Source organism: Agelaius phoeniceus, chromosome 4, assembly GCF_051311805.1.
Source record: "Agelaius phoeniceus isolate bAgePho1 chromosome 4, bAgePho1.hap1, whole genome shotgun sequence".
Lineage (NCBI taxonomy): Eukaryota > Metazoa > Chordata > Aves > Passeriformes > Icteridae > Agelaius > Agelaius phoeniceus.
In genome coordinates this window covers 48,255,557-48,274,070 of record NC_135268.1, presented here as the reverse complement: position 1 = coordinate 48,274,070, position 18,514 = coordinate 48,255,557, and the positions used below count along the sequence as shown (strand labels likewise).

Below are 18,514 nucleotides of genomic sequence, written 5' to 3'. Positions count from 1 at the left end.
TTTTATACATCAGTATATTTATTACAGAAAAATAATGAAAGGTAAAAAATAATCAGAATTACATTTAAAGAAAAGTTCAGTAGCAAAGTTGTAATCGCAAGAGGTAACACTGACCACAAGAACAACCTCTGGGAGTCTGACATGCAAGGTCCTTGTCACACCTTCTCCTTGGTGTCACCTGGATGTAATGGCTTCCCTCAGATAAGCCAGGCACAACTAACCCTGGGGCAGCTGCTGGCTGTTACCTTGACAGCAGATGACAGATGAAGGGGAAGTAGCTCAGACATGTCACCAGTCAAGTTTTGGTGGCTATCACAGCACACCCATGACAACGACATGATTTTCACAAAGGAGGTTGCCTTCTCTGTGGGTGTGTAAGCCCCTCTCCCTGGAGGCCCTCCAAGGCTCACCTGCCTGTCAGAGCAGCAGCTGTGACCCAGCACTGCTGTGTATCCCTGACTCCCACTGGAAGTGCTGTGGAAAATTTCTGTAGAAAAGTAACGAGTGTAAAATTGAAACCCCTGTTGAGACAGGGGTTCTTAGTAGCTCAAGAATTCAAGAGGATAAACACCAAGTAGAAAAATATAAAATCTTATAGTATAGAAAAGAACAGGAAGGCCAGTCTAACCCTTCCCCTTCTGCCTGGTTGCTGCTTGGCTAGAAAAGGCTATGCGAGTGCTTTATCAGGGAGTTGAGTATTCAGTCTAATGACTTGGTCAAATCCAGAATGTCTTTTGTGTTTACTAACCAATTAATAGTTACATTATACTTTTCCACACTATATATTTTGCTTGAAGAATTTCTTTGTGTCAAGGTAAAGATGCCCACAGAAGCTAGTTCAAAAGAGGAACACTAGCCACAGGCATATTAAAGCAAACAGAAAAGGCATAATATTAAAGCAAACAGAAAAAGTCCACAGAAGACAGTCTTCATCGACTGACAGCCAAGGCCAAACTTTTCAGTAGCTGCATTTATTTCCATATGAAAGCCATCACTGTGTTTAGGGGAAGTGCCTGCTTTTGATTTGCTGAGATGTTTCATGGAAGACTGTGTCCTGCTGTTTGTAGGGAGCATGTGCCATCTAGGTTTGGGGTTTTCTCAGCACCTGGTGGCCTCAGATTTTATGCAACCATAAACTGTTCCAAAATATTGTGTGTTCTTGTTCATGATTTTGGTATCTCTGGCAAAGTGGCCCTTGTGTAAAATTGGCTTATGGGAAGTTGGTTCAGTAACTGCAGTCTGACAATCCCCTGAATTAGGTACTATTAGAGTACTCCATAACCAAGGGGTCAGCTCAGAGACTGGATAGCTGCTTGACTGTGCAAACCATTTAAACATTCTCACACCCTTTCTGTTTGACACAGACAAACATTCCAACATAAACCACTTTGTCTGTTAAACAAAGCATTGCCAGCATCTAAATACAATAGACAAATGTAATTTTTCAGCACTAAGAGCTAAATTGCACTGAAAAGAGGAAAATTAATGTGCTGAAAAGAGAGGAGTGTATTCAAAAAGTGCATCCCAAAAAAGAGGTATTTAGTACAAACAGAACTATGAAACAATATGCAACTATTTCAAATAAGTCAATTTATATCAAATCTAAGAGACAGAATCACAAAATTATTATTTCTAGTCTACAGGAAAGTGCCTTGAAAGAAGATGGTCCATAAGGTTTTAATCGTGTTCACCACATCTGTAAACAGAATAAAATGACCTGTTATTTATGTGAGTGCCACCTTGCTTTCAGTGTGAAACGTGGAACTTCTTGGTGATTTCTCAAACATTCCAGAGTCCCTGAAGATAAAAGACATTACCTTTGGACTCCTGGACATGAATACAATTTTATCTGAGTGGTCTTCCCAGGTACTGCCAGAGCTTGCACCATATGCTTCGCATGGATAGTGGCAAGATGTGCTCAGCAGGGGCTCTGTACATTTTTAGAGCACAGCATGCTAAATTAAGAACTTTTATTGAAACATAGAAGAGGTCTAACAACACAGAAAACAACATAATACTTACAGTACTTCTTCTTTTCCTAAGTTTCTAAAACCTGTCCATCAGAATTGATTTGTGGCAAATTCAAAATACCACACTGCCCCAAATATAATGGCTTTTTCATTACAGCAATTAAAACTTGAAAGAAATACACTTACCTTACATTTGTCTTCAAACTAGTTTTTTTACTAAGCTTTCAAGCTCTTTTATAAACCAAACAAGAGGATCTAAGCTGCTGGTAAAATGTGCAGCAATCAAGGTCTTTGATGAACGTGTGAGCTGGAGCAGGGAACAGGTTCCACAGCAGAACTTTCAGGACCCATTACAGGAAGAAAACAAGGAGATGCCTGTGGCATCCTTTATTCTTCCCCTCTAAAAGCTGCAAGGCTTCTTTGTATTTGAGACAATTTGGAATTTATTTAAAAGTTAATTGGTACTCGCATACCAGAAAAAATATTGTCAGCTCACAGAGGAAGGCTGAAAAATAAAATGTGTTTGGATTGAAGGTTCAGCAAGCTGCAGCTCTGACAAACAGCAGGGGTAAATCCCATAATAAATACTTGATTCCTCTATGCAGGTAATTGCTAGTAAATGACCATTCTCAATTAAATATGCTTTGGGGTCCTTACTTGAAATAAGTGAGCCTACATAAACATTTATTTAACACAAAATCTTCAAAAGCAGTTAATCAGCACAGCATTGCAAGAAGTTAATTAAGCTCATAGGTGCTAATGGATTTAGAATGTTATTTATTCAGAGTTATCTAAGTCTGGCTCACTTCCTCCTTCATGCTAGCACTAGCAAGAAACCCTTCAGAAAGTTCTGGGGGATTTTTTACCCCTGTCCTCATACCAAATTAGAGCAGAGAGGTGGCCTGGAGGGCCAGCTCACTCAGTGATCTCTGTAGCCGGCACAAGAGAAACACTGCTTCTTTTGGCACAACCCTATGAGGTGAGCCTAAGCCAAAGTGCATTTTCTGCTAGTGGCTGAGCACTTGCAGCACTTGATGTAAAATGCTGAACCAGTGGCAAAGTTGATTAAAATCAGGACTTTATTCTAATGCCTTCTTTAAGGACTCTGAAAAGTCTTTCCAATCCTCACTGCCACAATGTATTGCTGCATAGTAAAAGTCCATCAAAATCTCTCATCTGGGCAAGTGAACAGGTTCTGATAGGATATTCCCCCTTATAGACTGTCTGTGGGCATGCAATTTGGAGTAAGAAAGGCACCATCACCAATATCCTTGTCCAAACTGGTACATTACATATGCTAGACTCAATGCAACAATTTCTGTGTCAGACTTCTGTTCTTAGCTGAATAAACTCCCATGGCAGGGTTTCAAACAGGCCCTCTGCTCCCCTCTCTTGCAGGCAGCTGAGCTATTTGCAAACACTTTCACACATTCTCCTGCCTGTGAGAAATGTAGGCCAGCTTACCACAAGCAGACAGTGTGAAAGCATTCTTAAAAAACCCAGCTGCTGGCCTGTTTTTCATAGAGTGCAAGTCCTTTTAAACACTTGCCTACCTTCTACCCTGCAAACCCTCCTTTTCCACAGAGGGAACTTCCCCCTTTCTGGGGTGAGAACACCTCATGAGCCACGTCCCCTGCCCCACCACACCAGACTGCTCTTGCACCCACTTTCACACTACCCTACCAAGGCTCTAGCCAAATTGTAGAACTGAATGCAAAAAACCTACACCCAGCTGTGTCTGCTTTTAGTTCTCAATACTTCAATGCATTTTTAAATATCAACAAAATCCATAATTATTTGATCCTTAAGTAAAACAAGCTGAAAATTGAAAGAAGTTGTATTTGTTTTAATACGAGCAGTCAATCCAAATTAATTCCACTTAGGTCAATCATCAATACTCATCTACAGCTAAAGAAAAAATTCCACAGAGATGGGGGATTTAAAATTAGTACGAAAGGTATGTAAGGTAGAAATTAAGAAACAAAATTAATCAGGAATTACAAATACAGAATATTTCCTCGAGTAATGCTTGCATTTTGATCCATTGTTAAAATCTGTAATTTACGCAATATTGTTCAAAAGAAGAATACCATTCACCATGGAAAATAATATGAGATTTAAAAAAAAAAATTACAAGGTTGCCTACCTGGCACTAAGTTGCTGAAGGACTTGAACCTTCTCTCTCATTCGATCCCAATTTTGCTTTACATTCTTTGCAAGTATGATGACACTTCCTACAATATGGAAAGCAAATAAAACATTGAAGAATTTTGCTGGATTTCTACTAATACAACCATAGAGCATGATGGTAAAAGTTCTTGAAGAAGTAATCTCTTGCCTAGATTCCCCAATTTTTGTAATATGGGATATAAACTGCAAAATATGACATCTAAATGCCTCAGACAATAAATGCCCATTAATTAATATTAAGTACTCCTTCTAGCAATTGCTAAATATAACAGGATTTTCTAAGCAGCAAAGGACAGTCCTTGCCATTGTACCTATGAACAAACTGAGCTAGGAGTAAGGTGTTTAACACTTCATGTAATACCAAGTATATACATTGTTATGTGGGGGAAAAATACAAGTAGACAAATAGATGAACATTGAAGAAGCTTCCCATTATCAGTCAGGTACTTTTGTAGCCATAAAAGCTCATGCTGGTCTGGGGGAAAGACATGGAAAGACAAAGGAGAATGGTTTTATAGATAGGACTTTTGGAAATGTGTTCTGTGGGCAAAAGGTTTATACAAGAAGCCATATTGAGAATGGAGAGTACACCAGGCAGCTGAAGGAGGAGCTGGGAAGAAAATCAGAGTCTGATTTGATGTGAAGGAGTACTTTATGTGAAATTAAGAAAACAATGAATAAAACATTCATGGAGGCACCAGGTGACAGAAGTCAACCACTGAAATCTATTCTATGGTTAGAGGTGCAAGGTGGAAAAAGCACCCCCTCAGTTTGTACTCTTCATGGTTTGGCATGACAGCACGAGGTTGGGCAAAGCCATAGAGGAGAGGGAGGTTGGAATACGAACTGAGATTGACACTGTTGTTAAAATATGAGAACATTATAAGAAAATCTGTAGCATATTTGGCCTGAGGTATGTTCCAAAGGAAGACTCAAAGGATCAAAGTGATAACACGGACAATCTTAGCAGTATGATACTAGAAAAGAGACTGAGCAACTGTTGTCACATCACACCTAAAAGCACAGTAATTTCATTTAAATAATGGATATCCTAGTAACAGGTATTACAATGAGTTTAATTTGCATTTACTGAAGAATGCGTAGTAGTTTCTAATACTGTGATATATGGTCCAAGATGAGTATCTCAGGATCTAATAATAGAATTTAAATTCATAGTTTTGCTCCATATAATTTTAGTGTGTTTTAGTCTATTTTAAATTAGCACAGACCTTTTTTGTTGTGGACCAATTGGTGCAATACCCATTTTCTGAAACTTTTTTTGGCATTCTCCCATGTATGACATCTTTCCAATGGCAAAACCCAAGACACCAGCAACTACAAAGACAGATAACAAAACATTGTTAATACAACAGCTTAAATCAGGAGTGTGCTATTGGCTCCATTTTAATCATATAACAAACTCTGTACCACATCTTCTCAGAACATGTCACAAACACATGTGAAATTATACAGGGTTTACAGGGGTGAATTCAATAACTACTGAAAACTGGTTACCTATCATGAGAGAGAACAACTGGTCCAAAATAATTGATACAGAAAAAGGATATAATATTCCTGTGTACAGGAAAAGGAGATAATATTTAAAGGACCAGATTATAGAAAATAAAATTAAGTCACAATGTCAGCACTAACAGTTTTTGCCTTTGATTGCACAACATGGTTTACTTCTAATTGATTGCACTTTTAACACCAACTTCTCTGGCCTTCTAAGAAGCTGGAACATCAGCTTGCCATACTGTTGCACTGTGGCTTTCACTCACTAGAGTCAGAATAAAAGACTACTTCAATGTCCTTGATTTCCTGCTGAATTTCTGCTGGAGAGGTAATCTATTTGATTTCTTGTCATTTACGAGCCACCTCAATGTACAGTACAGTTCCTGTGCTTCTATCTGTTTTCTTTATCAATCCATGGCTCTGAATTAGACAGTTGAGATCAATCAAACACATGAAAAGGACCATACTATTTTATATATTATAGTATTGCGACTTCTTGATACTATAAATTGTGCAATTTGCCAAGCACAATGAGCTGACATAATTTATAAAACAAAGTGGAGACTAGAGTTTATACCAATTTGAGATACTGTGTTACATAAATATAAGCTGCTACTGAAAATATTTACATTAGAAGAATCTCGTTTCATACATTTATTTTTAAACACATCAGAAATCTGATTTCCTAATCTGCTGGGGTAACATATAAATTGCAAAAAAAGAAGTTTTTGGAAAGAAATTCAGAGAGATGCATCTTTACAGGCATATTGCCTATAAAGAACCTTTTCTTTCCTTTTAGAATTGGGTACAACTTACTTGCCATCTTGGGGAATGGACCAAATCTTGGACTAGCTGAGAAAATGCCTACAATAAAAGGAAATAGTCAGAAAGCTTATTCACTTGAGGAACTCAGCAGCACTCAAAACCAGCACTAATTTTCCTACAGATTTTGCATTTCTTAAGGTGAAGATGGTATGAAGTCCATTAACTCAGATTTCAGTACATCAGGGCACTTTCTATTCCACTAGTTCTTAGTGCATGTGTTTTGGGGCAGTTCTAGAGTCATAGGAGGAAGAGAATCTGGACTTTGCAGGATTCACCTCAGGCAGGAGTTCAGAGTGCAAACCAACATGAAAGCAGCAGTGTGAACCAACATGTCTGCCACTGGTGTCACCTGCAGCACTGCAGAGGAAGTGATGGTGGCTTATGTTTCAGCACAAACCAACCCTGCATATAAAACAGCAAAATTAAATCTCTTACACAGGGTTCAGCTCCTTGTGCTGTGATAAGTAGGATGAAACTGCTCTTTGGTAGCTTTCCATGGCTATCAATTAAAATTGTACCACTGGTATCTAGCCTTCCCCTGTGCAAAGATCACACATTTTGGCCTTTAAGAGGAGAACACAGTGTGCTAAACAAGAAAAGCAAAAAATTATCTTTAGCTTTTCCACCAAAATCCACATTCCCCCAGTTATCTCAGGAGGTGAAGCCAGTATTCCTCTGAGAACTATGTGTCTGGCAGAGGAATGCCATGCTGTGGAGGAGGGCTCCACACAGCAAGATTACCATGGCAAAGGGAAGGGAAGTAAACACTGGTTGCACTGTTACATGCATTCAGACAGTAATAATGAGGCATAGAAGCTCCAGCATCTTCTAGAGGCAGGGTACTGTGTGCAGCCATCAGAAGAAAGTATTTAGACAGAGGATTATTCAGCCTATGCTAAGCACAAGGGCTTTTGCCCACTGTGATCTATGCAATTTTATATTGGGTCTCTCGGGGGAGGGAGGAACAAAAGTGTTGTTTGTTTCTAATCACGCCCCTCCAACTGTTGACACACAGTAATGATTATTTACTAAGAGCATTTGTTATTTCACAGCTGATCAGAAACATCCAAGTACAATGAACAGAAACTGAGAAGAGTACCTGGTGCCAGAGGCTGGCATGTTACTACAGAGACAGCCCCGGTGCCCTTCCTATCACTGCTCACCCTTTTTCCAGTGTGTAATCCTGCTCTGACACACTCTTACTCCTTCCCTCCCTGTCTCCCTACAAGCTCATAGGTCAAGGATGGAGTAGGGAACCCACATCAGCCTCTTGTGATACAGCTTAGCAGACTTCAGGGTGGATCCCCCTCACTCTCTCCCCAAAACACCAACCTCAACCTTATACACAGTTCCCCAGCAGGGAAACTGAAGGTGCCTGTGCAGAACCAGGTTCGTCCACCACATAAACAGAACACAATTTTCTTTTGTGTTAGCCTGCAGATCATGAGCCATCTCTGCAGAAAGCTCTCTGTCTCCTCACTTTGGCAGTACTCCTCGTCCCTTTGCACCAGAGCTGCAGTCATATTGATACATGGTCAGTGTCAAAACACTGCCAGCATTTTTAAACAGAACAGTGAGAGCTCCAGCCCCCGATGCTAACACCCTCCTCGGGCTGTACAACGCTCTGCCCCACGAGCTGCCCCAGTGAAGGCTCTACTCAACTCCAGGTGATCATGGTGACAAAACCCAGCCACCAGTCTTTGGATTTGCAAATTCTCTTTTCAGTTCATGCTCTTGCAAAAGAATGACCGTGGCAATGCACACATAATAATCAAATCACCAATGCAATGATGGTAATGAGCAAGAAGAATATTGATCTTGAAAACCAGCACTTTAATGACAATTTTTTATCTTTACCTTTTGAGATTAGCCCCTGGGTGACAAGCATGCTCCCAAGAGATAAAGGAAGAGCTGTGAAAATGAAAAGGAGAGTAGCTGGTATCAGCCAAAATTTGCTACATATTTGGTAAATACTGTCTTATACATTAAATGTTTTCCGTTTCTAATGTTAAACACATTATTTCTAAACATTAACTTTGCTCACTGTCTTAATCACCTATTACATCTGCTCATTCAAATTATGTTCTCTTCAAAGCCATGATGTCCTCACACAGTGCCAGACATCAGCCATGCTGTAACATCTGGAGCTAATGCAATATATGTATATTTATTAAATAATAGTTTCCACAATCTGAATATCTCCTTTAACTACTGCAACACTTCTAATGACAACAACTCCAATAAAATGTTGAAACCCTTTTCAAGGAATTATGTAATTTAGATACAAACTGAAAGGGTGAAAGTAAAGGATACTAAAACACCAAGCACTGATCTTTTTAGCTGTCCTAACATACAAAGAATTCCACAAATCAAAGACACATAGCCATGCCTGCCTTCCATTCAAAGGCAAGGATAAGTATGTAACAAAGTAAAACATTCCTAAGGTGGTTGTTATAATAGACTTCAAGAATGGAACCAACTCTACAACTGCTGAAGTTCAGATTAAACAAGACCTCAATTCAACCACCTTTACCTACAACAATTATGCAAATGACTTACCATGACAGAGTTAACCCACAACAGTGTTCCAACAAAAAAGCATTTTGCAGACAGTTTTGCATACACACATCAAGAAGTCATTCTGTGTGGTAAGTGTGGTGAGAATGATTTTGGATCACTCACCTCTGTACCAGAAACTTTCCTGTCTGCATTCTTTAATGATCCTTGCAACCTCTCTGTCTTGAATTTGGGACATGGGACAAAATAACATTGGCTGAAAGCATAAACATGGATTAGTTTACCAAATTTAATCTCACAGGAAGAAAAAAAAATCAATTAAAGAAGATAAATTATTTAAAAAACAAATAAAATACAAAAACCTCCAAGCAAAACTCCTTATTCTGTTGCTAGCAGTGTGATGAAATTGTGATACCCCAATACAGAAACAGAAAGGTTTTAGGTTTTAAGTATAGGTTTAAGTACAAACAACCCATCTTGTTGGTCTTTACTTTCCTAAAATAGCTCAGCTGCTGCTTACCCCAGAAGCATATTGTTTTATATCTGTTAGTCATTTCATTCTCATGAGCTACATTATGTCTCCCAGAAAGAAATGACAGGAAATAAAGGCAGAGTGGCAGTTTTCAAAAATCAAGTTCTGCTCTGTACAGAAGTCAACTGAAGTTCAATAATAGCAGATTTTGCAAGTAGAGGGTCAACACAAATTCTGCCGGACTCCCCAGTAGTAGAACTTTCTCTCTGAGCAATTTAAATATATCCATGGCATTAACTGAACTCATACTGACTTTACCCTAGTACAAATCAGGCTGCCAACAGACTTCTTGAAGGTAGCTCTTTTTTCACCCATTGTGCTTGTGAGGAAAAAGTGACAGTATTCTCCCTTGCATTCTATCCAGGGTATTGGCATGGAAACATATGAGGATTATTTTTCTTTCTTTAAGAAAAGACTCAGTGTTAAATGGGTATACTGGTTTCAACTGGACAAGAGTTTATTTTCTCCATAGTAACCAGTGTGGTGCTAGGCTGTGGATTTATGACCAAACCAGTCTTTACAATACAGGGATATTTAATTACTGCTGAGTAGACCTTACACAGAGTCAAGGCCTTTTTTGTTTCTCAGGCTGCCCCACCAGCTGGGGATGTAGAAGAATTTGGTAAGGGACACAGCTGGGACAGCTGACCCCAGCTGATCCAAAGGATATTCCAATTCCATAACATGACATTGTGCTCAGCAAGAAAAGCCAAGGGAAAGGAGTTGTCATTAAGTTAAAATTAATTGAAATTTTAACATTTTTCTGTAAAACCACATCATCTTCAAACATACACATTCTTGAAAGAAAAACCAGGCATCATAGAAGAAGCAATGCCTTGGAAAAAAGAGTACATTCATCTATTACAGGATTCAGTCTCCTTTTATGCCTGACTCCTTTTATGCATGATTTTATGGCCATAATAAGGAAATGCATTTACTGGCCATAGCCACACACTTCTTATTATAGGTAATTAATATCTCAGCCCTTCTTAAAGTACTGCTCCCACAGAAGTTAATGGTGGAGCTGGGCAAACAGCTCAATACAGAATTGGCTCCACTCCAGATCATAGAGAACCGCTTCAAACTGGTTTCAGAGCAAGGTCATAACGCATACAGTAAAATACAATTTTTTTTTACATTTTACATTTCCTTATCTTTCAGGCTGCCTGAAAGATAAGGAAATGCATGTCAGAGCCCCAAGTGCACCAACAGGCTTTGCAACCTTTCTGCCTCCATACACACCCTGCCAGCTGTTTAGTTGCTTGAGCTCAGAGTCAGCTCTACCATGGCATAGTTGTGTAACACTGAGTTAGTCTGCTGAGAAAACAGAAAAGCTCAGAGAAAGCAGCAGGAAGCTTTACCCATGGCCTCTGCCCTTCAGCTCAGGAGCTGTATAAAAGCTCAGGCCCTTGCCTTAACTGTGCTGTAGCTATACCATGGAGATCCTTACCCTGCCTTGCTAACCTGATCACCTAGCTTAGCATCAGACTTGCCTGGCAGTCACTGAACTGACTGCAGGCTCAGCATTGGATCTGCTCTCTTCCTCTTTTTGGGTACTGTGATACTGTGCTCCCTGTACCTGAGGCCCTATCCCCTGCCACCCTGCTGTCATTTGTGCCTCTTCCTTGCAGATCAGCCCAGTATTGCTGCTCTCTGGTAGTGACTGGTTAGCAAAAAGTCTTATCACATTTAAATTCCTTGATGTCTCCATCAGAGGAGAATGTTCTTGTGCTGTACTGTTCCCTTCTCCCCTTCTGAATATGTGCATGCAGAGCTTGATGGGGACAGGCTGTACTGGACTTGTACTCAGACACCATGGCTATGCCAGCTCATAACTCAGGGCATAAATCAGAGCCTTAAGATTCACAACTCCCAGCCCTCTGAGCACAGTGAACCAGGAAAAACAACACACCATCCTCTCCTCTCTTCATCTATATGCTTAAACTAACAGACACCTATTTCTCTCTTTCAAAAAGAGCAACTGAGGCAAAATCTGTTATTCATTAGCAATAGCATCGAAATAAAAGGGAGGAAACCCAGCTTACCCATCCAGGTTGCTTTATTGGAGGTGTCTGACTTCCCTGTTGACCTGTTTCAGAAGACATTGTCTCTTTCCTTGTAGTCTGCTACTGCTCTTGTTCAGCAGAAGTGTTTTATGCTTGGCTACTTCTCTTTCTGCAAGGTACAAAGGTAGAAAGTCAAGATATCATACTGATATTTGTAAGTCCAATGTTCATCTAGAAAGAAAAATGACCAGGTCTAAAGGAGTGCATTTTTTACAGCAGAGAGCATCCTGATACACAATTTACTGCACACTTTATCACTTATCAGCAACACAGACTTGTGCATAACTTAAACAGGTAAGTCAGTAACTACAATTAAATGCTGAATCATGACCTAGTATAGTATGCTCAATCATAAAGAAATGAAAAGAAATATGAGCAAGTAATAGAAAACCTTTCTAATTTTTTAATGTATTGCAGGTCCAAGAAACAGCTTCTTTAGTGTGCTGTCCAGAATTACTGCACTACCCTCACTGCCCACTACACAGCTCTACACCATCTTCCTCAATTTGAGAGCAATTTAATTTTCATCAGTCTCTTGTCACTTAATGCAAAAAAAATGACATAAAAGATAAGAAAGACACATAAAACTTTAAAGATGTTTGTGTCAATCAAAAATGAATCAAATTTTCTTTTCTTATCTGCCTTTTTATTCTTATCTACTCAGAAAGCATATTTGTGCGGACGGCTGCATAAAATAATCACTGGAAACAGTTTCTAAATGCTGCAACAGATTTAAAGTGCTTGTCTTTTTCATGATAATAAAACAGCTGAGTCACAGGAGGAAAATAAATAAAATAAAATGAAGGGAAAAGAGTGGGTATAAATAAAGATTACAGCTATCTGCAGTTTGCCATGGGCCTCCTATATTGGCCTAAGTACACATTTCTCCTGAATTATAAGTTATTCAGCTATGCTACTGCTTCAACATAATGAAGAACCCCAAAAATATTTAGCCCTTTAAGCAGCCTCATGGTACATCTCCCATATGGGATGAAAGCTGAGAGCTATACTGGCAAGAATGAAACAAAGAGACAGAGCTGATGTCATCAAAATATTATGTAACTGACTTATTAATATTCATACCTAGCAGACAAGCTGTTTCCTATCTGAGGAATGTAAAAGTGTTCTAATATTTCAAGCCCCCGTGTCTTGGAAAGACAACTGTTATCCCAAAAAATAACTATATTACCATTAGCTTACTGAAGAAATGTAATTTCTTGTCGTTTTCTGCAATACTCATTGCTGTTTTCTCAACCTTACACGTTATTCTTAGTGCAACAATAAAGTGTATATTCTGGGAAGAATTTCCCAGTTATATTATTCTGTTTCAATGAAATACCTATATAATACAAGATTAAATCAATGTGGTTTGCAAGGATCAAATAGTCAAAAAACTTATTTGTCTTTTACAAGAAATGTTCTGGATGATTTCTTCATTTTCAGAAGAAAATGCTAATTTTAGGCTCCTGAAAATATCTCACCGTTTGAATACCTCTAATGGGATGACAAAGAAGCAGTATGCAAGAAGACAGCTAAGTTTTTCAAATATGAGAGTTGTCAACTTCATACACTGTGTTTTCAATAAAAAGCCTCTTTCTGAATAGGAATAATGACCCCAAAATTTCTAGGTCTAGAATTTCGGAGAAGAAAGGGAGGAGCCAAAATCGCTTGTATTCACTGGTCCAGGCAGTGGGCTGTGATGCCCAGGGCAGGCACCATTCATCAAAGATTTCAGGGAGGCACTTCAAGGACCATCGTCAGGAAGATGACAAGCCTCAACATGATGTTTCACACCTATCTGAACTGGTTCTCTGAAATAAGAGCCTGAGTTTAAAACAAAGGCGAGTCTACAGAGTAGCTGCTCTAGGTAGTAAATGAAAAGGTCCCTACCAACAACCTGAGAGCGCAGGGCTGGGGAATGCCCCAGGCCTGCTCAGCCCTGCAGCGGCTGCTCAGTGCCCACACCCAGGGCAGTGCACGCCCGGCCACCACACAGCATTTCTTTCCTTGAAACAACCAATTAAGCTGGAAAAGGCCTCTAGGATCATCGAGTCCAACCTATGAGCAAACACCACCTTGTCAAGCGAACCACGGCACTAAGTGTCATGTCCATTCCAATGTCTAATCACCCTTATTGTGAAGAAATTCTTCCTAATGTTCAACCTGAACCTCCTCTGGCACAGCTTGAGGCTACGTCCTTTTGTCCTGCCATTGGTCGTCTGGGAGAAGAGACCAATCCTCCCCTGGCTACAGCTTTCTTCCAGGTGGTTGTAGAGGGCAATAAGGTCTCCCCGAGCATCCTTTTCTCCAGGCTAAACACCCCCACCTTCCTCAGCCGCTCCTAACAGGACTTATACTGGAGACCCTTCAGCAGCTCCGCTGCCCTTCTCTGGACACGCTCAAGCACCTCAGTGTGCTTCCTGAACTGAGGGCGACGGCGCCGTCGGGCGGCGGCAGCACAGGCCTCGCAGCGGCCGCCTGCGCTGGGCCTGCTGCCCAAAGCCGCGCCCCGACCCCCGCCTTCCCCCGCCGTGACGCCGTCGAAAGCCGGCCCCGCGGAGCCCTCGGCGCGGGGAGGAGGAGTCTGACACTCACGGCCCCCGCCGCCCTTACCTTCCGCGGGCCACCGGAGGAAACGGAACGGGATGGGCTGGGCTGGGCTGACCTGGCCTGGCCTCGCCTGGCCCGGCCCGGCCCGGCCCGGCCCGGCTGGCCCCAGAAGCGCACAAGTGCCCGCCTTCCGTGCTGAGCCGCGCTGGGCGGGGGCCGGCCCGGCCGGGCTCCCGGGCTCCAGCGGCACCTGCCGGCCGCCGGGCGCAGGGACACCGGGACGGCCGGGCCGCAGGGTGCCCCTCGTGCCCCGCTCCTCGCTCCAACGAGGGCCCCACGGGCACTTCTCGCCTCCCGCTGCGCTGCTCCGGTAGGAGAACAGCGAGCACGCCAAGAAAATTCCGCCTTCTCGGATTTCTCCACTGAAATTCAGAACGCTCTTTCAGCAAGGGTATGTGTTAGTGAAGGTAACAGAATCACGGAATCATTAGGGTTGGGAAGGGCCCTGTGGAGGTCATCTGGTCCAACCCCCCTGCCAAGGCAGGGCCACCTGGAGCAGGTGACACAGGAACCCGTCCAGGTGGGTTTGGAACCTCCATGGGCAGCCTGTTCAGTGCTCTGCCACTCTCTGTGGAAAGGTCTTCCTCAAGCTGAATTGGAACTTCTTGTGGTTTTAGTTTATGGCCACTGCTCCTCGTCCTGTTGCTGAGCACCACCAGAAAGGGTCTGGCACCATCCTCTGGCACCTGCCTTTGAGATATTTATATGCACTGATAAGATCCCTCCCAGTTTTCTCCTCTGCAGACTGAACTGGCCCAGCTCCTGCAGTCTCTCCTCAAGAGAGATGTTCCAGACCTCTCATCATCCTTGTGGCCTCCACTGAACCCTCTCCAGTAACTTCTTGTCTTTCTTGTAGTGAGGATCCCAATATACAACATATGGGGTCTGTCTTACGAATTGAAAATATTTTTTCTGGAAATGAAATCTTCTTCTTTAAAAAAGAAATTCTACCTTGACCATTTTGGAATGAAAAGTGTTGCTTATCTAGTTTGATTTTAATACTACAATGCTTGTAAATAATTAAGTAAATAAATAAATTTTCATATTAACAAGAATTAAACAAATAAGAAAGGCACTTTCATCAAGCAAAAATAATTTTGCAAAACAAAATTATCCTGAAAATGTCAGTTGGGTGTGGGGGGGGTTGTTCTAGGAATATTGAAAAAAATGGTTCTACTTTCTCTGAAATGAGAAATGCAATGCCTCTCTTTAAGAATAAGTTTTCTAAAACAAAAAATATAAACATGAGTTTTATTCTGCATTTTATTTTAATAAAAAAGGTCTCTGTTTCTGTTTCATTTTGCTTTGGTTTTTTTTTTTCACAGCAAGACAATAGTTTTCAATAGAGTATCTAAAATGGTGATATGACACTTCAGTGCTTATCATGAAATGAATAGCCTGTGAGATCACCATTATACTTCTTCCTTTTGCATGACCTTGGCATCTCAGTTTCATAAGAATCATAACACATAGTTAATTTTCTTAAGTCCAAAAAAAGCTCTCAGCTTCCATGAGTCTCAGCTACTTGAAGCCCCTTTCACCAGACTATTCTCCCACTCTTTCCTGCCAAACCAGAGGATCAGACTTTGCTGCTGCAAAATGTGCTTTTCACGTGGAGGCTGGGCAAGAGTGTTGTCCTAAAACAAGTCTTGAAAGTGTATCTAATACTTTTCTAATACGGGGATCCAAAAGGTATTCTTGGAAACATACACTAAAACTATTTAATAGATGTTGGCTCCATGCTATTCTGAAAAATGCAATACACTAGAGAATCCCATGTGGAGTGAGTACTTAATAACCAAAAACTTCTTAACTGGTCCAGCTTAAACTGAACATAAAATGAAAGAGCACTGGAATGATAATTTTCTTGTGGGCTATATATGTGCCTGGGGATAGTGATTGCCTAGAGATAGGATTGTTTGAATTTTTGCAAAAGAATTCTTGCAAATTTCTGTGCAAAAGTGCCTATTAAAAATCAGTTTAAGCTTCTTTTCAATTGTAACTTTAAATGTAAAGTTGGTTATCACAATTCAATATGTTCTTCAAACACTATTTCTTTCCAAGATTTACCTGAAAGTTTATCAGTGTTATAAAAATGGAGAGAAGGTAATAGACAGAAACCAAATGTAAGTGATTTGGAAGAGTAAACACAAAACGAAAGAGATTCTTACTGCTCCTGAACAAAACCAACTTTACACATCAAAGAAAAAAAAAAAAACCCAAGTGATACCAAAAATAAAACGACCATTATGGAGTTGAATGTTTGGCTGAGGAATTATCTGTTGTCAGAGTATAAGCAGATCAAGGACTGACATTTCACAAACTCAGGGAAGGTTTACAGGTTCTGGCTGCTTGACTGAAGAACCTCTTAGAAAACACTGAAGGGTTGCCAGGGTCCTGAGGTTCACCACAGTCTCCAAAGCAAAGCCTTGCTGGTGTGCAAGTTTAACAGAAACACTCCACGTATGTGTGCATGCCAGCAGGAGGAACTATTACCACTTGTGTTAAACGTGGTTTATTTGTCTGTTACAAAATCAAACCCTGTTAATTGCTTGAAAATTCCCTGAGAAACAAAGCTCCACCCCCTTGCTTTGTAACCATAACAGAGCATGGAAAACGAAGTAAGAATTACACGACAGGGCATTGTTCTCATGCTGATGGTAGTAGGAGTTAAGGGCGAATGAAAAGACATGAAAAGTCACAGCAGGAAACAGTCAACATATTTCTGAGTAAAACATTAAACTGCCCTCACTACTTGCAAGGAATCATGTAAGTTTTCTCTGTCTTGGCTGATTCTTGGATGTACTTCTATTTTTTACTTGGCCTGGGCTATCTTTAAGAAGTGAATAGTTGGTAATTATGAAATGTTTAAGATACAGGATTTCCCCTTCTCAGTGTGAAGAACCCAGTAAAGTGCTTGCAGGGACCTGCATGTGTTTGTGTTTCCCATGAGATTGTGACAAGTGCCTAACTGTAAACTCACCCACTCCTGCATTTTTCCAGAGCTGCGGTTTTAATCCTAATCTGTGCTCATACTTTCATCCCATTTCTCTGGCACTTGTTTTTTTCCTCCATTTCTCTGGCACTTGCTTCTGCTTCTTCATCATACTCATTTCAGGCATCTCAGGCAATACATAAGGACAACTTCTCACAAGGGTCAGAAAGTTCTTTTAAGTGCCATGTGTTTACTTGGGTTTCAAAACATACTTGTATTACAGTTTGAACCCAAATAAAGCATTGTGTTTTACAATCACTAGCTTTAGAAAAGTTTACCCCTGTCAACCAATGTAATTATGGGGCTGTAAAATTCAGATAATTTTGTTATGTCTGCCTTGGGGTAAGGGTGTCTTAAGTATTATTCTAGAATGAAAATTCTTCTTGTTCTGTGAGTGGAAGCTCCTACTGTAGTGTTTTCTTGACTTTACTGGTTTGACATCATTGTATTCCCGTAAAGATCAAATATTTTGCTTTATTTTTTGTCAAGTACACCTGTGGCACTCCAGGAATAAAAAAATAATGTAGTGAAAGGCATTGCTGCACATATATGTGTAAGCATTGACTTTTGTATTTAAGACATTATACCTGAAAACTCTCTCCCCTTTTGCTCTGATGCTCATACATATATCAGCCCTATGGAGAGCACTAGAATGTAACTTTGTGCCATGTGAAGCCAAATTAAATAGTTACTAAGAATCTCTGAGTACCCAGAATACAATGGGTAAATTTGTCAGGATCTGCATTATTTTCATTGCATTATGAGTTTAATGGAAGCCACACAAGCATATCAGGTTCACAATTCCAGTCATGTCTTGTTTTACTGGAACTCCACCTCTGAACCATGAAGCAAGATACTGTAATTACAAAAAGGGTTGCAAAATTTTTTGAATATTTATTGGCTGAATACATGCTGTGAGCCTCGAGCTCCACTAAGCAGCTCCAAAAGCAGCCATGTTCTGGTTTATTCTGGCCAAAGTTCTCATCTTCCATTTGCATCACACCACCATGAGATGAAAAGGGTGTCATCACTCACATAATCCTGATATCCAGTCATAAGTGAGCTTGGTGACTATTCTGGTATGACTTTTCTTTAATGAAGAAAAAGAAAGATGCCTTTAGTGACATGGAACTTGGAGAAAACAGAGAAGCTCATTAAATCTATGAGTCTCAATCTTCCTTCCCCTGTGAGGTCAACTTTTCCATCAAAATACTTTAATTCTTCTGTGGACAGTTAAAACACATTTCAAACTTTTAAAACACATTTTCAAATAGCAGCCAAAATTCAACAGAGT

The 18,514-nt window shown here is 40.5% G+C and overlaps 1 protein-coding gene across 1 annotated transcript; it reads right to left on the bottom strand.

Annotated features, from left to right (window-relative positions):
* On the bottom strand, positions 1-14,388 carry LOC129120374 (OCIA domain-containing protein 2). Its single transcript, XM_054632950.2, has 8 exons — positions 14,229-14,388; positions 11,595-11,724; positions 9,183-9,273; positions 8,358-8,411; positions 6,492-6,539; positions 5,390-5,495; positions 4,117-4,204; positions 1-1,696 (listed from the first exon to the last, which is right to left on the bottom strand). The coding sequence occupies exons 2-7, from the start codon at positions 11,652-11,654 to the stop codon at positions 4,123-4,125; spliced, it is 441 nt and encodes a 146-aa protein (XP_054488925.2). The 5' UTR covers positions 11,655-11,724; positions 14,229-14,388; the 3' UTR covers positions 1-1,696; positions 4,117-4,122.
* Positions 14,389-18,514: the final 4,126 nt, after the last annotated feature.